Genomic DNA, 22,805 nt, shown 5'->3' with positions numbered 1-22,805 from the left:
CTGTTCCAGACCTTGGGGGCTCGGACAGTAAAGAAATTCTTCCTTATGTCCAGCCTGAAACGGTCTCACAGTAGTTTATGACCATTCGACCTCGTCAATTTAAGTCATGAGTTAATACATCTAAGTAATTCTCAAAAAATGTGGTAATCAATTATTAGTAAACTTACATGGCCATGTAGATGTGACCTAAATAACAGGTAAAAAGGAAAATCTTTTAATTTCAGGGGTGCTCAACCTCCACTCCACAGGCCAAATGTGGCCTGTGGAGCCTTGGAATCTGGCCTGTGGGACTCCTCATGGGTTGATAAATTTGGTGGTGGGGGAACAGGGCCAGTTAATACCACCACCCTGCTCCACTGCCTAAATTCCAAGCTCTGCAGGTTGCGTCAGAGCTGGGCCATAACCCTCCCCACTGTAAGGCCAGAACAGAGCCAGGCCAAGCCTCCTTTCCTCCACCTAGTCAGGTTGGGGCCAGGCTGTACCCACCTCTCCTGACAAGGCCAGGCGATGCTCCCTTCCCTCCACCTGCCCAGGCTGGGGCTAAGCCACAGCCGCTTCTTCCCACGCCCTATCCAGTGGGGCTGCCCTACATGCCCTTCCCTCCACCTGACCAAATTGGGACCAGGCCACACCCCTTTCCTCCCATGGGGTCAGGTCATGACCCCTTCTCCCCCATGGGGCTAGGACTAACCCCCTACCATCGCATGGCTGGATTGGGGCTGGGATCTTCCCCCTCTGCACAGCCAGATCTGGCCTATTGAGGGATTGGGCACTGCCTATCTGGCCTGCTGGCCAGAAAGATTGAGCACCACTGTTCTAGTTGATTAGTTAAGCAGCACCACTCAGTTGCATGCCTTTCAACAACTACAGAAATTTTTTTTATACCTGTGTAAACTCATGCACCATACACTATGGGTATAGAAACTAGAGCCAAAGTCAGCGGGCCAAAATATGGTTACAGGATCTGTCCTGACAGACCAACTAACCAAAATGGCACCTTAAACAGGTGAGGCCTTTACTGCATACCCACATGCTCTCTGTAAGTGCACGTTTACAGCCATGAGATTTTTCTAGGGACATACTACAAATGATCATACATTTGTCAACTCCAAACCAATACTTTTCAAGCCTTAGCAAGAACAGTACAGAGAAATTCCATGCTACATTTTAACTTTCATAGTTGAGATGTTTTCATATTCCTTGTATTTTAAAAATGGTTTTAAAAATAGGAAAGAAGTAGCATTAAGAACAGGAATAAGAGGAAATTAAATTACCTAGATCAGCTGCATATACAAATCAAAAGTGTCTGAAAAGAATTATTCAGTTTTTTCAGTCACTTTCTTGTTTTTTCCTACAAAGCTGTGATTAATTAAAAAGGAAGGGGTTCTAACCAAAAACGCAAAGCATTAGCCATTTCAGTTATTAACAGGAACTGCTACAGGAATTATAGATATATATTCCATTTTTAGAAATTTCAAATTAAACAGAAACATACCTAATGGAAACGGATTCAAGATCCCCCCCTTGACCCTTTGATCAGAAAACACCATCCAAACAATGGAAAGATAAAACTTGCCATGTTTTCTTGGTTTCTTACCATATGGCACACGTGGATGGCTTCCATTTGCTATGCTATCTGACACTCCAGCAGCTTCCGTTATTGAACCAGTGAGGGGAATTGTGCTCTCATCAGTTGCTTTGGCACCAGGAAGCTCTTTAAAGACAGGTGTCTCCTCATCTTGAATTTTATCAAGACTTTCATCTGATATCCTTGATAATGCAGCGTCCTTCTTTAACCGGCCTAAGGAAATGCTAATATTGTAATTCTAAACCAATCTTCTTACAAAATGTCTAGGTTATTCAATCTTATCTGTACCACTACTGATACCCATAATGGAATACCAACATTAATAAAACAAACTGACCTGAAAACAATAGCTTGAGTGGTTTACTTACTGTTCTGCTAATTGTCCAGGCACACGTTCCTTCATAGGAATATATTACTGGTACATTTATCTTCATTATTCCTTGAAAATCATGAAAATACAGGTCCCTTGCAGCTATCTACAAGTTCAGTGTTTCTCAACCTGTGGGTTGCGGCCCAAAAGTGGGTCACAAGAATATCTGAAGAGGCAATGAGCAAGTCCCAAAAAACATGGGAAAGCACAGGTTTCCTCTTGCAGGCTGGCAGCATTTCAGCCTGCAAGCTGATGGGGTGATTGGAAGCAGGGGCATCACATGCGTCTGCGTGTGCACATGCATGTGGCCGGCATGCAGCCAGGCAGGGTTGTGGGAGCAGCCCCAGAAACTGGATGCAGGCAAGTGTATGGCAAGTGGGGACTGGAGGTCCAGGGCTTGGGGACTGTCTGGGTGTGTGTGGAGGGGGTGGGTGTGGGTGCCTGCTGGCACTAAGGGAAGGAGGCCAGACACTGAGGCTGCATCAGGGCAGTGGGGGCATAGGGGAAGGTGCCTGCCCCTCCAGCAAGGCAAGGGGTTGGGGGGAACTGCATGGCTGGGCTGGTGGCACTGGGGCTGGTACCCTTAGTCACAGGGGCGGGGTGCCCGGGAGACGCTGCTCAGGTGGTGAGGCCATGACCAAGCTACCTGGCATGGCACAGGAGCCCCAGCTCACTAGATGTGCCAGATTTGTGCACAGGGTGCCTGCTACAGGTGCAGGCTCCCCCTATGCTGCCCTCCCCTCAAGACCTCGACAGCCCGGTGGGTAGGACCTGGCAACAGGGCAGAGCAGGGTGTGGAAGTTGGTGCCACCGCTGTGAGCCAAGTGCTGCCCTGGCAAAGTGTGCCCCCCCCCAGCCCAGAAGCAGCAAGAGGCACAACTCTGCACCACCACACCTGCTGCTGCCGGGTGGGCAAGGGGTACCTCACCAGTTGGTACTTGGCACATGGAGGCAGCACTGAGCTTCCCCGCCCCACTCTGCCTAGCCACACAGGGTCCCACCCGCTGGGCTGCAGAGGGTAGGGCAGCAGGGCGGGGAGCCCGAGCCTGCACCCACCTCCCATGGGCTCCACTCTTGCCATGCCACTCATGGGGCAAGGGGAGTTGGGCTCCACGCTCCGCTCTACTGTAGCAGCCGCTGCCTCCTGCAGCTGGGGCTCGGGCACTGCTGGGGGGACAGGGGGCTGTGGACCTGGGTACCTGGCCCCATAGCCCTAGCAGCTGGGGGCCCCCTTCAGCAGGGCTAGAGGGCGGGGGCTGTGGGTGGGGAGTGAGGGGCAATGGTATGGGCAAGGCACTAGCATAGCAGGGCTGCTCAGCACCACAAAGCATCAGGGAGAGACAGCCGCAGGTGGACCTGTATCTTGGTGAGCAAAGGGGGCAGGGAGAGCTCTGGTTTTCCATGATAAAAAACCCAAAATCAAACACCAAAATTTATAAGTATTTAGAATTGATTTTACTATAGTGATTAAGGCACTGGTAGACTTACAAACTGCTTTAAACTTGTAATTATAGCAATAAAAGATTGTGTTCAACTGATACCTATATATATATAGTGGCATTTAATTTTAATCACGGATTTAGGGGGTTTCAAATCAGAGAATCTGCGATTTTTATCAGAGAATTTCCAATTTTTTAACAGAGAAAACCAGAATCCCTGCTTACCACAATATAGATCAAAAGTGAGAAAAACTTCCCGTACAGAAAAAATCCATTTTGTTTTTTTAATATTTTATTCTTTCTATAATGTTGTTGTATTTTGTTGTAAAATACCCTCATTGCCTTTTTCAGAAAAGCAGCATATAAATCTAATAAATCTATAACTAAATTACTTCAGTGTTATAACACAGAAAATGAAACTGTAAATACTGTCATTGCACCTGTACTTTTCATTAATATTTATGCATTAAAACCCCAAATGGCACATATTCCAATTCACAAGGATCTCGCTCTATTAGCATTTAATCTACTGGCTACTTACTTGCTATTTTCCTCTTCATCCATGGACATACAAATATCCAAACCAGAAAAGCAAATACTAGAGATACACCGATTGATATTAGAGCAATTGCCCACATTGGAAGCACCAGTCCTAACACTGTGAATGCAAAAGAATACAAATGTTATAAATCAATGTGACTTCATTAGTTCACAAAAGGGAGATCTATGTTACACTACAGATCCTGCAGATGAGACATTTGAGACAGGTAATGGTCACTTTCACACATGCATCCCTGGGATAACGCTGCCTTGTGCATGAGCATACTGGGGTATTTGAGGGCCTAAGCTGACATGCATCCAGTTAAAGATGGGTCCTCAGGTTCTCAGCAGCCATGCCTGTTAGTTCAGCCCCTGCCCCTGACAAAGTCAGCAGCAAAATTCCAATCAATATTGCTGGTGCTGAAGCAATTTCATAATGACTTCATATCCTGATGTAAGCTGAAATGTGCTGTCTGCAAAAGTAAATATTTACTTGACCTTGGTTTTGGTCAATGAAACCTGAGGTTTACTTTAACCCAACTCTATCTGCATACTTCAAAAGCTTAACAAGCCAACCAAGTACGTAGTGAAGTCAGGTCTTGATTCTGCAATACTCTACACGTGCAACCCTTACGCCCATGAGTAAACCCATGGAAGTCAATGTGTTCCCCGTACAAACTGCACTTAATCATATGATTAGGATTTTCAGGATCAGGCCTTAAAAGGCAAAAAAAATACTTGGAATCCTGATTTTTCACAGGTGTGCACACTTAACTTGAAACCAAGGGAAACACCTACACATTTCATTTATGCATATATGTAAACATTTATAATACATCAGCCTTGGAGATGCATTTTTATTTTGCTGTGCATTTCTAAAACAGACCATTCCCTTCATTACTTATTTTAGAAAGCAATAACCTGAAACAGGAAAAGACATGAAGATTATTCCTAAGTTCATTTTGCTTTTATACACATTTTGAACAGGACTAGAGCGAAAAAATTTGGCTGACCAACTGATTCTCTCTAAAGTAGTGCATGGACCAAACCAAGCAAGGAAAAGGTTTTAAAAACAGGGAGTAGCTATGGTACTGTCCATCCACATCCCCTTCAGCACGACCATTTCCCCAACAATGTTTGTCATATGATTTCCATGGTGCAGTGCTGTCAACTACGTGGATCACAATATACATCTACCTGGCACAGCCAACACATACAGATTCCATAGAAAATACATTTCTGGGGATTTTTTTAAGTGACATTTTAGCCCTTTAAATTATGTTAATATATTACATTCAGAGGCTTATATTCAACAGCCTGTCATGAAAACTTTGAGATGTGAACTGCCCATTCATCCCAGGGCACTGGTACAAAAAGACATTTCCCAGTGTTATTTACATTGATTTGGGATGCTGATGTAGAAAGCACTGGGATCAGGAATAGACAAACATGCAGCTATCTTGGAGTAGCTCACACAGTATGTGTCTGAGAAGCCTTTAGCAAACAGGCTTCCCTAGGATGGGCAGTGACAGAAAAAAAATTAAACCAGAGGTGTTTTACCTCAGATTCTTTCAAGGGTAATGCTCCCCTGATTTCACAAAAGTTACCTTGGCTTAAGATGTGCGTTATCTCACTGCTCTTCTTTTTGTACCAGTTTAACATCAAATGTAAATGTATTGTCTAGTCATGCCCTCAGTGAGTGATAATGTGGTAAGAACAACAGTTGAATGGCCAGAGTCTAATAATTTAGGTGGACAACTGTACATTTGTTCTATGTATATAGTTGCAATAATTTAGAGCCATAGGCGGATTTAGAATTCAATAAAAGTGGGTTTGGCATGCTGCCCTTCAGATCTTGGCAGGGATGGGGACAAGGGGTGGATGGAGCTCCAGAGCCAGCAAGGAATATGGGCAGGAGGAGGGACTTGGGCAGGGAAAGGTGCAGAAGGTTAGGGCCGGGGGGAGCAGGGAGGGAGGAGGGCAGACCTGGGACCTGCCCATCTCTGCTGCTTCCCCTGGCTGACCTGGGTGCAAGGGGAGCCCCATAACAGCTTCAGCCAGGGGTTGTGGGGATAAGCTGTATAGGGTGTTGGGCTCTGTTGAAGACAGCTGTGGTAGTGGGTGGCCCCTGTTCTGGAGCCCACTCTGGTCGGACCTCCCTGGTTTTCCCCATCGGTCTAGGGTGCTGGGCTTAGCTGGGGCCAGTGGCTATAGTGGCAGGCAGGTCAACCCCTTCCTGCATTTTGTCACACTCCCTTCTCCCCTGTGACTGTGTAAGACAGAGAGCTCTCCTGTCTTCTGGGTGACAAGAGACATCTTGTGGGGGCGGCAAGGAGCAGGTGCAGGAACAAGGGCCACCCGCTTTCACTGTCCATAGCAGCAGTGTGAAGCCGCCCTGTTGTGAGCCGCCCAGATAAACAAAGCTGTAGTTCTGAAAATGCTGTGCACTGTTCTTTCTGAGTCATGATGAATACAGAGGGAAGTGTGGTACCACATTGATAGCTAGAACTTCCCCAATCCTTTTGATGTGGTAGATTAAAGGAAAAAATGCAATAAAATGTAGCAATACATTAGGCCAGATCCTCAGCAATGTCACTTCACAATGACTGAGAATCTGTCCCGCTAACTTCAGTTAAAAGATCCGCAGCACTTTCACTTATGGGCAGCAGTAGAGATACTGAAGCACTCTGCTTGGGCCAGATACTCTAAGTATCTGGATGGTCAAGTGCTGCCTCTGAAGAAGTCCCACTTAACAGCTCTATACTTGCTCTCCTCTGTACAGATGAAAAGATAAAAGCCTCTACTGAACAGATGCTCTAAAGACTGGTTGATCCAAAGAGAGAAAAAGAAATCTCTATTTTTAAAAAACATGGCAACCACTAAGATTGTAGGACATGAAAGGATTCTGATCCTATGCCTGTTAACAGAGAAATTAAACCAAGCATAAAGTTCAACAGTGCACATCATTCATTACCTGCTAGCAAATACAAAATGAGCATTCATGTGCGATGCTACAATAATTTCTTTCTAGTCTACTCACCTGGTGCCCCTGTGTACATGATGGAAAACATGTTAATCGCTATGGTAGCAGCATAGAACACGGGAAGTGCCCGAAGACCATTGGGCACAGGGTCCTCCTGCAGAATAACGAGGAAAGACAAAGGCTTGTTAATTACATGAGTTTGTTCTACTCATAAGCATCAAAACTGAGAAATGGTAAGGGACATTCACATATCGCTATGTCCATAGTAGGTGGGTGAATCTTCTTCCCTTATTTCCAACCATGCGACTCCTCACACTTCAGCATAGGTGCTCTGGAGAGCTGCTGAGGAAAGGATTTGATTATTTGCATGGGTTCCTGCTGTTACACATGTGGCAACATCTTAGGGAAACATCTCAACAAAGTAACCAGATGGAGAAGGATGCAGAAACAGAACACAGCATTGTGCTGTGGATGGGTAGTGGACTGCGAGTAAGGAGTCCCCGATTTCATTCCTGGCTTGTGGTTGCTTAGAACAATCCACTTTCTCTCTGCACTCAGGTTTCCCCTCCCACCCTTCATCTGTCCTGTCTATTTGTACTGCTAGCTCTTTGAGGCAGGGACCCTCTCCTACCACATTTATGCAATAATTGCCTAGCACAATGGGGTCGCCAGCTACTACCATACCACCTCTCCTGTGACTTGTAAGAGCTTGTTTCTAACCTTGTAGCTTAAACTGAAGTGAACAAGGAGTGTTTCCATCAGTTAACAAAGGCTTTTCAAGAATTAAGATATTAATATTGTATCAAGGAGGAATAGCAGATTGACAAGAAGATCCAAAATGAGCTTAATATGAACCGTTTCACTCTAAAATCTTACGTGCCTCAGCAGAATGCCGACTGCTGTAAAAGCACTTAATAACTCCACAGTAACTGAGTATAGGAATGGAGGCATTTCTGAACAGCAGTGTCTGCCTGTCAGGGCTGTGCATGCGTTTCCTTGAGGACATGCAGGGTAGGACAGCCATAAACCCCTCAACTCCCTTGCAGCTGAGGGCTCTGAAACACACACCCTGAGGTTGATTCCTGGGGACTTGCAAAGACTACATCTCAAGTCACAGTTACCAAAGGGTAAGTAGCCACCCTTTTTCTGTGATAATGTGTCAGTGTGCATCCCAGTGTAAGTGGCTGATAAGCAGTATCCTCTTGTGACTGCAGGAGGGAGGAGTTCAATTTGCAGTCAGTCAGTCTGTCAAGAAGAGACTGAAGTGCTGTTTGCACAAACTCAGCATCTGACCTGGCTGCCACATCAAGCACATAATGTTTAACAAAAGTTAGCAGGCTGCTTGACATGGCTGTCTGGCAAATTGCAGAGACTGGAACACTCCCGACACAGGCTAAGGGGGCTGCTTGGGCCCTGCCAAGTGTGCCTCGTTGCTCGGAGGGAGAGGCTCACATCCCACTGGCAGCAGGTGGAAATTAACTGTGTTCTACTTCAAGATTCTTTCTGAGACATCTTGGCCTTTAGATGAGCTGGATGGGGCCAGCAGAAGTGGGAAGAACTTGGCCCATTTACGGTAGCAGAGGAAAGTGCTGGACCACACCCAAAGAATATAATTTCTTTTTTCTCAGTATCAAGTGTGGCTTCAGGAAGAAGGCTAGGAAGGGAACTGAGGGGGTGGTCAGGTAGGATTCTCAATTAATAGCACCTCAGGGTCAGACTGGAGACCAGACCATCACTATTTTGCTCTCTCAAAAGGTGTGAAAGGCAAACCAGCCAGGATGGCTTGGAATTGCAGACTCTCCATGCCGATGCTGACAAATCTAAGAAAGGGAGAAAGCCACTTCACCCTTTATGATCTGGTAAAGGAGCATTAGGGAGCACAGGACACAAGTGTAGCCCAAGTGGACACTGCCATTTAAAGTAAATTCTGGGATTGTGTGCATATGTGCATCTATACTGGGATCCATCTTGAGACATACTTGAAGAATGACTCTTACATTATGTACATCAAGTAGCACAAGTTGCCACTCACACATATCCAAAGCTGTCCAAAACCAGGCTATTGTATTCCTGAAGACCCTATCATAATATGAACGCACAATGGGCTGAGGTTAGGTTGCAAATTCATTCTTATCTTTGACTTCTGAGTCCTTAAATACACCAATTTTCTGCTGCACTTGATATGCTGTTTGCATTTTATTTCCAAAACTTACGATAAAAGTGATGGTTAGGGATACCGAATAGCTTGATGTGGCCATCCTTTCATGGAACAATAATCACTTTAATCCCATGTTCCCTATGCTCTAGACAAATTTGGAAGCTCCCTCCACCACATTTCATTGTACATGTTTATTTACATCAGAAATAATGAATGATGAAGCTGAGGTTACAGAAAGGGCTATTTATACCACATCCATTTAAATTTCCAGCATGACTGCTATTTTGGTGTCTCTCATTTTAGGGCCTTTGTCATGTATTGCTTTCCTGTTTGGCTGTGATGGATGGAGAGGGATGAGAAAGAAGGAAAAAAAATGATAAAGGGCCTTCTGTCTTCCCAAGTCTGCTGGCTTGCAAATCAACACAGATCCTCTGGTAAGGTTGATAACTTAGAGCAGTGGTTGTGAACCGGGGACATGCCCCATGGGATATGCAGAATGGATAATAAAAAATACTGTTTTATAGAAGTGCATTGGCCCTGTATTGGATTGGCACCGATGTAAGGAAAGTTGGCTATTGGCAATGGGCTTTTTTTGGCTAATGTGGCCAATAAATGCCCTGTGCATGCGTGCAGCCATGGCGCAGCATACAGGTGGCTAAGAAAGTAGCATGGAGAGCAGGCAGGTCCAGCTGATAAGTCTGTTGTGGGAGAAGAGTCGTGGAAGGGGCAGATCGAAGCCCCAGTGGCGAGGGAGGGAGTGGGACCGGGGCAGGGGCATGGGCTACACACAGCTGGGGTGAGGCTCAGGACAGGGCTGTGGTTTGTCCAATGGGTGCAGGGGCTGGAGGGTGGCTCCCAGTGCTGCATACACCCCGGGAGGGCATAAGGGAGGGTGTGTGCCCCCAGATCTGTGTGCAGGGCGAGGGTGGGCTGCAGACATCCCAAAATTGACTGTGGCCCCCCCACCCCCATGACTCCCCTTCCCAGTGCTGCTGCAGCCTGCCCCAAGCACAGCTCAGCTGAGCCCCCTGCCAGGAAAAGCCCAGTACCATCCCAGCACCAGCCTGCAGTGGCAGCCTGCCCTGACCTGCCCCATGTGCAGAACCAGAGGGCACTTCGCCCCCCATGCCCTCCCAGGGTGCATGCAGCAGCAGGAGATGCACCCCCACCCCTGCCCTCCCCTCCCTGCATGAGCCGCTCGTAGCTGTCCTGCGCCCTGCCCTGGCTGTGCAGCTCCTGCCCATGCCCCAGCCCCATTCCCTTCTTTACCACTGGGGCTTCAATCTGCCTCCCCTCAGCCCCTTCCTTCCCTCTTGTTAATGGTAGCATTAAAACCAAGAAAAGATATAAAGGATACATGAGCTGAAACTTTGAGACAGAAGGGGTACCACTTGTTACAAAAGGTTGAAAACCCCTGACTTAGAACTATCTGACTTAAAGGCTCCTGAACATTTCCACTCTTGGCTGAGGACACTGAAACTGGTGATTAACCTCTTGAATACTAAGGAAAATATTTTCCTCAAGCTTTCTTTGACATATGGTGCCTTGGGAGACCAGTATTTAGAATTTCACACCTGTTAATTGCCTGGTTAAACACTGTTTTATTACCTGACACCAGTAAAGTCACGCCTTTTATACAGTGATTTTGCTAGCACCCTCCTGCTTTAACAGCATTCATTACCATTGGCTATGATTGTGCAAAATCAGTTTTAAATAAGGGCTCATAAAACAGCCATCTGCAGGGGGCCATGTCCCAGTCAAGTAGAGTATATATTAAAACATATAAACTCATTTATGCCTGGAACGCTTCTTATGTTGTGGGCTCTAAAAGAAGCTGCAGCTTTAGTTGGAGTACTGGGTACTCAGGCTCTCTCAAAAAAACAAGCCATGGAAATATCAACAGTTAAATAACATGCAGCCATGCACACGTCATGTCACCCCAAGCACTCGCTGCAGTGTAGAGTAGCAAATTCCTTACCTTGTTTAAGATGCAGTATCTGATCAGCACAAAGAGCACTCCAGACATCAGGCCAGACAACAGTGGGGAAATAAACCAAGAGGCCACTGAACAAAAACAGAAAAATAGATACAACAGCTGATAAATGGCAACATCCCATGTAATTAAGGAAGAAAGAATTTCTCATATAGAAAAACAACCAATGAACAAAAAACAAAACATTTATGGTGATTCTTGCACAACTGATATTGATATTCCAGAGACTGGGCTTGCTCAAAAGACAGGATATTCAAAAGTATTCGACACTGGCTTTATTTATCTCCATGGGCAGATCCAGGATTTTGTGAAGGGGAGTGTGGGAGTAGTGACCAGTGCTGCAGTGATGGCTGCATCCCTGCTTCCAGCTTCCTGTCCCCCACTGGTGCAGACAGATGATGCCATGGGAACAGCATCAGGGACTTTTTATTTTTTGTTATGTGCTCCATGCAGGTAAGAATCCCATCTCCCCCTGCATTCCTGGCACTCCCTCCCTTCTCTTTCATTCTCAGCAGCATGTCCCCTCCCTGCCTGTTGCCCAACAGAGCTCTCACATGCTGCTGTTGTCACTATCCTTGGCTGATACAGGAGCAGGGGGCCTCCAGAGCAGCTTCTGCCCTACTTCAGCCAGGAACAGCAGTAGTAGCAGCAGCAGTGAAGGTACCTTCACCCTGCCTGGTCCCCCAGGTGTTCTCTCTACCAGCCTAGAAGCAAGCATAAGGCAGGGGAACCCATTCATTGCTGCCACTGTTGCTGTTTCCTGCTGAGCCCGGCTGCAATGGCTCCAGAGCATCTCCTCTAACAACCCTCCCAAACCACAATTGTCCCAATTCAGTTCATGGTGGGGAGGACCTCCAGAGCCACTGCAGCTGGGTTCAGCCAAGGACAGTGGCAGCAGGAGGCAGGGGACCATGCAAATGGCAGGGGAGGGGATGTACCTCTGAGGACAGAGTGGAAGGGAGGGGTCCAGAGAAGGGGGCTGAACCAGGGATGACAGGATTCTTACCTGCTTTGGGGACTTAAAAAAAGTCTCCAGCTACAGCTTCAGCAACATGGTCTGAAAGAAGGGTGTGGCTTCACTGCTGTACCCTGTCTGGATCTGCTCCCACTGAAGTCAATGCAATTTTCACTAATGTTAAAGAGCTACTCAAAAATCACACTCCAAATTTTTTCTGGAATAATAGTAACTGCATCCCACAGGAGAACTACTTCTTTAAAATAATTTGTGGTACATGCTGGGAATCAAAATGCAGTGACCAGACCCCTCCACCCCCATGGAACAACAAGATATCAACAAGATACTATGCAGACACAAGGACCTGTCCTTCTCGACCTAGTTATGTGAAAAGTTGCAGCAACTTACAGCTGCTGTGATCTGACTTCTGGTTAGGTCATTAAAAGAGAGACAACTTTTTACTGATGACATTTTGAAAAATAACTTTTTACTGACAGCACTGACCAAATTTCCATTGACTTCAGTGGAAGCAGAGGTAGGGTACTGTTGTGAAGCCCTTTTGAAAGCCCCACCCACCACCATTCATTATTTGCGATCATTGATTTTAAGAACAAGTTGACACTGATGTCTTTTCAAGCTTTCTTTAAAGCTGTTTTACTTTCAGCTGAATTAAAAATACGTATCATTCTAATTGTGCAAAAGCTGCATGGTATGCAAGTGACTTCTCTATAGAAACAAAGTTTAGATTGGGTGTTTAGCCAAGGCAGCCATCACATGCAGTGTGACCGCTGCTCTGGCCAGATTGTGCTGCATGCCATGCCTAGTCTGGCCACTCTGGGATCCATACTGCACAGTGCGGGTCCCAGACTGGTTGGCCCAGCTGCCAGGTCAGGTATGCTGAAGGAGGGGGTAAGGGGAGGGCATCTGTGGGCTGAATCTGGCCAGTGAACCACACCACAGGCTTGCGCTATGCCCCATGTGGGTCTCAGACCCAGGGGTAGCACCAGGGGCCAGACAGCAGGGCTCCTTGGGCTGTATATTTGACAACTCAGGTTGTGATGTGTGCAAAATGCCATGCAGAATGGGCCCCTCCATAGCCTGTCTAGATCCTGGGAGCAGGTCCTCTGATGGAAGTGGCTATTGTATGCCAACCTTTTTCCTCTTTGGAGCAGGCAGCCAGAGGACCATGGCTGTGGCTGCTAGCCAATACTGCCGAGCCTTGCTGAAAGCAGGATTTGTTTTCAATAATGCCACTTTTCCTGCTTCTGGTGCCTGTGCTTGCTTGGGTACCTCTGCACTGGGGCTGTTTCCAGAGGCCCAGCATGACGTACATTTTCTGAACACCAGGATTGGAGGGAAAGATCAACTTAAATACGGTGCATGATAGTTGTGAAAGCATTGTTGCTGGAACAAAACAAGCTTTTGTTAGTCTACAGACACTTTTCCACATACCCTCACGTATAAAAGGAAATGTCAATTACCAATCTTGACAAGTTGCATCCACTGAACGCCCTGGGTACCAATGGCAACAAGTGAGAATCCAATTGTGGCACCCACAATACAATGGGTCCCAGATATGGGGAGTTTTAAGAAAGATGCAATCAGCTGCCAAACAGCAGAACCTAGAAATTGAAGGGGGGAAAAAGAGAAAAATATCAGTTCTAAGGAAAGATAACATCAACAGCAATGAGATAACAACAATGTAATGCGATAGCTTTCTTAACCACATGCTCACATTCTTCTCTCAGGGCAGCCTACGCCCTGTGCACATAATAAAGACTTCATAAGGAAAGTTTTGTTCACATTCAGGAAATACTGGCAAAAAACTTAACAAGTAACTCTGCTCATTGCATTTCCCTGCAATTCAGTTTTGCTGACACCTCTAATTTCTATAATGTATAGAATAGGTTTATGTTTGATTCAGACATCTTCCTTTCATCCAGCTCCTGCTGATGTGATAGAGTTGGTACAGAACTGCTTTGCTACAGTTCCACTATTTTTGGTAGACTTTTCATTTTTACAACCCGTCGGTTCAGTTCTGACTAATCACAAACAAATCAAACTGTGCAACAAGCAGAGAAGTGGCAGCTCTGGATAATCTTGCTCTCGGCAATAGCTAGTGGAACCCTTAAGTATACAAGGTAGAGGCACACAAGGTCTGGTTAATAAGTTTGGCAGGCTCCTAGTCTCAAATCTTGTGGCAGCAAGGCCGCTTGGCAGCAGAGCGTGATGGTACTTTAAGAACCCTAATGGATGCAATGCCCTTGCACTGAAATACCCATTCACGAGGCAACAAAGCACTGCCCCAAATTTGCACTCTGGCCTGGAGAGGAAGTGCAACATTTTTTTTTGTTGGGTAAGAGTGGTAAGGTAGAGACATAGAGAATTAGAATGGGGACCAAAGAATAAAAGGACGATAAAGATATACAGTGCATGGAAGTGACTGGGTACAGGAACAGAACATTCATGCTGATAGGTCAAGTTGAAGATCCCAGTCACTAGACAAGATTCCTCTTCCATTGCTTTCTGGACTGACAACTTGCTCAATTCATAAAACAACAAACACATTCCATTCCCTATTCACCAGCATGAGTGGCAATCAAGACAGTAGCTGGGGAAAAATGGTTAACAGCGTAGACGTCATGAACTTCATTAAAGTTAAGCACCTTAGCACCACCTCTGCTATTTTTTAGAACAAAAAGGGCACTCTGCATTGGCAGCTCCTATTCCACTCATTGCTGGTTTTCACATGGCAAAGTTTCAAGTTGCTCATTTGAACTCAAAGATAATATAAGGATTTTTCCTGTTGAATGTGGCTCTGCCATCGCTGAAAACATCATCAATCATCACAGGTTTGTTCTGAACACTTGAATCCAAAGGCAGAGGAAGCCACAGATTCTCATCTTGCAGTTTGTGGACAAGGCTTAAGAGACTATCCTTCCTATACTACTAAATGGGTGGAGGGCACCAGGGAAGGCCTGGTATGGAATAGTCTGAGAATGACTGCAACACAAAGCATTAGAAGAGAGGAAGGCAATGGGAATAAACTGCATGCTCAAGAGAAATGGCAGGAAGTTGAAGAGGGAGTCGAGTTTAAGGATTTAGAAAAGGGTGAGAGTGAGAAAAGGAATGGGTGGAGCAAATGTGTCAACAGGTTACATCTTGAGAGTAGGTGACTCCACTGAACTCAAGGCTGGGGTTAAAGAGCATTATATTGCATATGTTGGCTTTGCAGGACACCAAACCCGTTAGCTCAGTCCGACTGAATTCTTTATCCATCTCAGATATCTCTGGTAGACCCAAAAGCCATCTGTCATTTCCTCCACAGCACACTGTCTGCAAGATACAGCCATCCAGAAAGAAAGGCAAAGAAAGAAGCAATCTCTATTCAGAAAGCAAAGCTTTCCTGAAAGGAGAGGGTTGGGTGGTGAAAGAGATGCATGTCACAGGTCTGGTCCCCAGGTAAAAGAGGTCATTTTTCTTGCAGGTGTAATTAAGCAATCGAGAATGCCAGGTTGCCTGGGTTGATGCAAGCAATCAGAGTCATAATCTGGGCATATCTCCAAACACTGGGCTCATGTCTCCTTACAAAGGCAGCTTTCTGGGTTCACTTTCACATAGATGTCTTCTAGCTTAGACTGTCAGCCCCTGAATACCTCCATCTGGGTTTTAACTCATGTTCTCTGGTGGCTACAGAGTGACTAGATCTTTGTTGACTGGGTCTCTCTCTCAGATTGGGTCCACGTTAGCCTAAGGAGTGAAGGGCTCCAGGTTAAGCATTGGACAAGCTTGTTGCTCAGTGGCAGAGACCATGGTGGTTTGTGGGGAGTCCTTTACTCAGGCTGCACAGAAACAAGAAAAACCTAGCCTTTTCCCCAACAGATCAAGGGATGACTTTTCCTAGCTGGATGCTCTATTGTCCATGGAAAGTTGTGGTCCTCAGTCTTCTCGCCCCATTTGCTGATCAAAGAGAGGAAGCAGTCAATCTAGGCTGGCCAAGGACTGTCTCACTCCCAGGATATGGAGCATGGCCTGGGACCAGCACCCCATCAAGGAGAGACTCCTCAAGGGACTGATACCTTAGCATCTTTGGAACTGGAAAAAATTCCTCACTACAGAAATGTACCCAGCCACCTTGCTAGGGGATAGGGCACACAGCAAAAACATCTTCTTCCAGGGACTACTTAAGTGTTTGCCTGTGTAAGACAAGCTTGTAATTAGGTTCCCCAATGGTAACAGCAGCTAAAAAGACAAAAGACATCCCTGCTGAGAAAGGGTGGTTCCTCTTGGCCCCAGGTTTCTGACCAGTTCAATATGCAGAGGTGGTTCTTTTAATACAGATTGTAGAACAGTTAGAGGTGCTGCTTGAGGCCTGCTGTGCAGCACACTGGCCCTTAAAAGAATCCAGCTTCTTTGACAAACACGGTGATACTCCTGACGCCCTGAAATATCAGTCCACCTGGAGAAACAAGAACTTATTTCTTCAAAAAGGCAAAAATTCCTCATCCATTAAATAGTCCGTGTGGATTTTTTTTGTTCAGGGCAGTGCAGAAGAATCTGCTCTCTTGCCAGGGTATCCAGCGAGTAAGGAAGGTCTCAGAGGCAGCCATGAAGTGAGTGTCAGGTCATTTGGGCTATCATAGGGAACCACCTGAGACAGTGGTAATTTTCTCCCATTCTTCTGACACGGAAAACAAGACAGAATTTAATAAAGGGCTACTCAAACATACCTGAGACACACATCTGCCAACAGAGGGGTTCAAAAGGTCTTTTAATAGATTAGCTTGCCTAAAACAGCAGACACTTCTCCAACAAGGTGTGTACAAGAGAATTATGTGCAAGTCTAAAAAATGTAACAAGACACATATATTCAACATTGTCAGCATGCTGTCTATTATTTTTTAGCATTCTTGCTTCACTGGACTGCCAGAGAAACTTTCTGCTCCAAAATACTAACTATATTTGCTCAGTGGCCACCACAATGGCAGCCCAGTTTTGGCAGGGATATGTAAGGCTTTGGAATAAGTAAATAATAATTTGGAAAGGAGCTTTCAGACCTAAAACTAACTAGCTCTTCCCAAACATAAACCATCTGAACTAAGACAACCTGGTAGTTGCAGTGCAAAAGCCAGCCAGCCCCATAATCCCTTCCATATAAGGACATCTCAAAGTGCTGTTCTTCTTCTGTCTCCATGACCTGGTGAAGGGCCACAGCGCAGACTGGCAATGCTAGTGATAGGGAAAAAAAAAAAAAAAAAGAGGGTCTGATTCCCCTCAAATTGCTTCTGGTTTGACACAAGCCAGGAACCCCAAAACACCTGCAATAAAATCCTGTCAAATGTCACTAGCTGTCTTTCTTCCTCCTTCACTCTCTAACTTTTAAAAAATATTTTAAATGGAGGCTAAACATTGTGTGCCAAAGCATAGCTACCCTGTGTGCTGGGGTGGGTGCAAAGGAGGTCTTGACCCAGGTGTTTGTCAGTAGTGGTTTTTGTAGACTGCTTGGTGAGTTGTAGCTCAAGTCTATTACTCTTGAGCAGCTTTGCAAAGAGGAGGATACATAGAAGCATCACGGTGACGTTCCTGGCTTGGTGGATGGATATTTATCATCAGAGAAGCCCTACAACTGCCTCACTCTAATTCCTCTAACGTGCTGCTGCCCTGCTGGCTGAAATTGTTGAAATGATGGTACAGAGCTATGGCACTGACGAAAGTTCAACTAATTCTCAATTCTGCATCAAAACCAGACTGTCCCGTTTGGCCAAGAAGCACTAACTGCAGCCTGAAGAGCACCAACCTCTTCTGAAATATTGCAGTGTGTGCCAAGAGCTTCGCAAAGGACTTTGCAGCAGGAAAAAAGCCACTGAGCATGTACTGGCAACCAGAATCCCTGTCTCTGCTTCTAAAGTATGGGAAGTTCTGGGCTGCGACAGATACAGAAAGCTGCTGGACCTCTTTTAGTACTTTCTGCCTTGGTCTCTTGCATCAAAGCTTTACCTAATCAGATGGCCTGGAGCTGCATTTGTGGTGAGTAGCCAGCAACTAATGAATTCTTGTTTTCTGAGGCAATGGTGCCAGATATTCTGGAGGGCAAGGTGCCCTGCCAGTCTCAGCAGAGGGGAGACTGGGGTATTTTCTACAGGTGAAGAGGGAAGGGGCTGTATGTGGGAGGAGGGAAGCTCAGTATTCCCAGGGTATTCTTTTGGGAATGATTCTGGAGGAAAGACCAGAACCACGATAGCTCTGAAAGCTAGGGATGGAAAAAAGCATGTTTATACTAAAGTCAGGAACACCCAAATCAACATCAAATTTGTCTTTATTAGGAAGTTCTAGCTGAGACTGACCATGCTGACAAGTTTGACATCCTGTTTGTCAACATAACAGGACAATCCAAGGTATACTTTGAAAAAAACACTTGACAGACTGGTTTGAACAGGGTTTTATCACTCTAAACTAGTTTTTGCATGATCACATTTCCCACTCAGAGAAAGAGCTACTCAGTCTTACTACAGTGATCCACTAGCACTGCACACAGCTCCATTTGGAAGTCAAGCACTACGTAAAACTAATCTCTTCTGGGACTCTGTCCCAAAACAACTGGTACTCCTACCCCTCTTGGAAACCCTAGCTAAACCAAGGAGCACCTGCTCTGTAATTTATAGCTTTCTCTTGCCCTACACTAAAATAAGAATAGATGAACTTAAAAACCTCTGCAGCCAGCATGTGGGCTGTGCAGTGGATGAGAAGTCACGTGGTAGAGTCTGTGGAAAGACCAGATAGGCCAGTCACAGACAAACTTATGAATTATGCAAAGATTTTTTTTTTTTTAAATAATCCAAATACTCTGATCTCTCGCTGATAAATCAGGGGCAATAAAGGCAAGGCCTGCCACAGCTGTCCCAAAGTGGCAATGAAAATATAGGGTGAGAGAAGGGCCCTTATTTTAGCACCACCATTCAGGAGAGGGTAAGAGAGCCAGAGCAAAAGTAACTAAAGGTGCCAGAGATGGGAATGGCTACTGTGCCTTCAGTGTGGCAGCAGGGAGTCCTCACAGTGTGACAGGCTGCCTTGAACAGTGAACTGAGGACAGGATTGACAGCAAAAAAACTCTTTTAAGTCAGCAATCCAGCTCTGCCACCGTCTCTCTGTACACCCTTAGTGAGGTCACCTACTGTCCGTCTTGGATTCCTATCAATAGCGCTGGGGTAAAAGTTATGCACTTCATGGGGATATTGTAACTCCTGATTAAATGTTACACTAGTACCAAAATTCACCAGAACACAGCCTAGATGCCAACGGTGCCCAAACCTCCTGACTGTCTGGAACACAGCCCAGTGAAACAATCCTGTAAGAGTGGGCAGCTAGGCAAATCCCAGGTTAGGCAACAAATCCACACAGTTCCTGCAGGGACCCCACCATCTGTCTGCTCCTCCTTGTGCATTTAGGGGTGCCTTGAATAGTTATTTCATTTGACCTCCCTCAAAATCCTACAGCCGGCTCGGTGGACAATAGTGCGATTGTGGTAAGGAACAGTCCACAATGTTTCAGAGAAGGGGTGAATACCTGTTACAAAAGCCTGCCCAGAAAGAGAGAGACACACACACACAGGGACAGAGAGAAAGGTAAACAAAATCCGATAAAAGCCGGGAGAGAACAATGTTAACAAAGTAAGTGGTATCACTAGAGAAAAGAAGAAAGTCTGGGGAGAGAAAAGGAAAGAAAAACAGCTTTTGCGGTTTGCGAGCTTTGATTAATTCTGAGATTTAAAACATGGAATTTGTCCTTAATGCCATCACCGGAGGATGGGAATGCAACTGGTCATGAAGTTCACACAGGCTTATGTAAATACACGTGCAAATAAGTTGTGTTCTTTGAGCTTTGGCCCGTTGCCTTTGCAGGCAGTATTTGATACTTAGAAGTTTGGCCACCCCTACCTAGATCCAGGGTTTGGCGGATCAGGATGTCATAAATAGATACAAATGAGGAAAATGAAGCCATCCTACTAAAGATGATCATGATTGTTAAGAATCTGAAGGTCAAAAGATACATGTCACTTAAATTTCAAACCAGAGTATGCAAGGCAAATTACAAACCAAATAGCAGCTTGAACTTGTGCAGCTATGTCAACACTGCTAAAAGCCCCTTTGAAAGGCATGGCTAAATATATGGTACAGTGGTACTAGCACATGTAGAGAAAGACGCTGTTCCTACTTCACAGGGAACAGATTAGGCATTTGGGATTCACTTGCAGGACACTGGGAACAAGCAATTAAGCACAGGGCCAAAGACAGCATATTCCTCTTTGAAGAACTTGGTCCTCGTACATGTTGTCATGGAAGTGACAACAGCAACAGAGGGCCACCCCATGTGATTGCTGGCTACTACAAGAAAATGCCAGCTTTCGTATCAGAGAGTGACTACTATCCCCCCAACACGAATGAAAAACAGCCACCCAACAGGTACTTAGAGAAACCAGCACTTGATGCTCAGATATAAGGCAGAAAGAAGTGTGCAGATGAGTGTACAAGGGAAGGAGGAGGGAATTTTGTGGGACAAAATCCCTGCACGTGTCAGGGGTATATGGAATTTTTCCATGCATCAAAGCTATGCTGATATTCCTACAGATTTACATGACCCCACACATCTGGGGCTGTAAAGAATTCACCAAACTTTGAGGCACTGTCATGGCTTCAGACAGAGCATAGGGAGTGCTCATCACAGACTCATGCTGATTCTTCATTTTAATGCTCTCTTCCACAGTATAAAATCCCCCTTCTGGATCTCTCCAACTATTTTTTTAATGTGGTTGACCTATGGCCTTTGCTGCCGATTCTTATCGGACATCTCCAAAGTTCACAAAGCTTTTTTTGAAAGGCTATGAATATGCTCTGAAATTTATTTTATTTCCCCTTGAACATAGTATTTGTTCTAAATGAGGATTAGTTTAAAAGCAAACAAAAGCTATGTGGGTAGGCACAAACAACAAAAAAACCCAAAGCCTATTTTAGCTTTATGAGGGAACATGAGTCAGAAGGATTAAAATTACATGAAGCATGTGACCACCTACTTTATTGTTCTTTTCAGTTATATCATGACCCTCATACAAATGTATAATTAATTACTGTCCACTGTGTATGCATGAAAAGGGAATCTTCTCTTTAAAAAATAATAATAATATGCTTTGGGTAATCCTCAGAAAAGGTACTATATTGCTATGATTATAGAGTCTATCTTTTTTCGGCTCCAAAAATCCAAAAAAGTTATACTTGACTTGTACGTGGGGTCAACATATAATTGGGCCCCCTAACCACTTGCCTTTTGTCCTATATTGCTTTTGACCTATTGCCTTTTGCAATATCTTTGGATGTGGAATAAAAATACCAAGTCAGAATCTTTTTTTTTTTTCAGTTCAGTTTTTATTTTAGTATTTTTAATGCATTTAACCCTATGGGTCCTTTGTTATTTGATTCTCCTGTGGGACTTTGTAAGGGCAACAGCAGTTTAAGATGTGTAGTTACTGACTTGTATTCAGGGGGGAAAAACTGTTGTTCTTAAACCTGAAAATAAAAAAAGTAGGGTTGACATAATTGCAACAATATGTTATTTACTGTTAACAGCCATGTCTTGAGACTTGTTTTTGCAGCCATAAACAATGTATTAACTTACTAACACGTTTTTCCAAATAAGATAATTGGTTGTTTGGTAACCCTGAGAAAATTTCATTACCTAAAGCCTTTTGATTTTACTTAAAAGCTGTGAACATTAAAATAAATGCAAATGATTAGTGCACATAAAGGAAAAACAATGGACTCATAAACAGGAATGCATGTCTCCTTTGCAAAGTAAAACCAGACATGCTGGTGCAAAAGCTTGGAATGCTTAAACATGATAGAAACATGTCTGATGAAAAGGATTTCCCCAAAGCAATTATTATCACTTAAAAAAATGAAAGTTACTTACCAACCATTGCACTGACTTCTCCTGCCATCAGCAGATCCACGGTGCTATTATACAGGTTAACATCAATGATACCTTTCCGGATTGTTTCTCCTACTTTTGCTCCCAGTAATACTGAACCAGCGGTTTCAAAAATTGAAGCCAAAATACAAGCTTGACGCAAAGTAACCACACCAGAGCCCACAGCAGTCCCAAAAGAATTGGCAACATCATTGGCACCAACTGAAAATGCCAAAATAAAAGCAATGATAAAACCCACAATAACCATCCACAGGTACTCAACCAGCGCCATCTTTCCCCCAAAGTGTGCTTGTAGGTAAATGCTTCCCCTTTGCAAATATTTAAATAGACAAAGCTGGAGGGTTCTCTAGCGGATTTGTAAAGCAGATTTCTTGTAAACAATGAGTTCTCTCTGGAAAGTGCTGGGTAGTGTGAAGAAACTGCTAACTGCTGATTTTCAAACTACTGTCAATACTGTTCATTTGGCTGTGTTCAGCGAGCAGTGAAACACATTCCATATTTTGCTTCCAAACTGGTACAAGTGTGATGTGCTGTCCTGCAACAGAAACACAAACATATAAACAATGAAATACGCTGCCGAGCTTGTAACACTGTGTCCTTTCAGAAGTAAAGAAATGATTTAAATCCACTAATCTAACTTTGGCATGTGATGCTTTGAACCATAAAGCAATTGAGAAAAAAAAAATTAAAATTAGGTCACCTTCACAGCAATATACAGTTCTGGCATAAAAATCAGTAACCAAAAAACATACTGATCATTCTGAAAGGTTATACTTTTAATTTAAGCTGCACAGTGTGATT

The 22,805-nt window shown here is 44.8% G+C and overlaps 1 protein-coding gene across 3 annotated transcripts in view; it reads right to left on the bottom strand.

The window, feature by feature from the left end:
• The window catches only part of SLC20A2 (solute carrier family 20 member 2), a 72,660-nt gene that overhangs the window by 20,339 nt on the left and 29,516 nt on the right, over positions 1-22,805 (bottom strand). For all 3 annotated transcript variants that reach the window (XM_019534180.1, XM_019534181.1, XM_019534179.1), the window contains exons 2-7: positions 21,987-22,539; positions 13,508-13,648; positions 11,057-11,142; positions 6,978-7,074; positions 3,939-4,055; positions 1,598-1,801 (exon numbers count right to left, since the gene is read on the bottom strand). In XM_019534180.1, the coding sequence (XP_019389725.1) occupies positions 1,598-1,801; positions 3,939-4,055; positions 6,978-7,074; positions 11,057-11,142; positions 13,508-13,648; positions 21,987-22,275 (934 nt within the window). In that variant the 5' untranslated portion in view covers positions 22,276-22,539. The remainder of the gene's footprint in view (positions 1-1,597; positions 1,802-3,938; positions 4,056-6,977; positions 7,075-11,056; positions 11,143-13,507; positions 13,649-21,986; positions 22,540-22,805) is intronic.

This window comes from Crocodylus porosus, unplaced genomic scaffold (assembly GCF_001723895.1).
Source record: "Crocodylus porosus isolate Cpor-Errol unplaced genomic scaffold, CroPor_comp1, whole genome shotgun sequence".
Taxonomy (NCBI): Eukaryota; Metazoa; Chordata; order Crocodylia; family Crocodylidae; genus Crocodylus; species Crocodylus porosus.
Note: the sequence above shows the minus strand (reverse complement) of the source record. Positions and strands in the feature narration are given on the sequence as shown.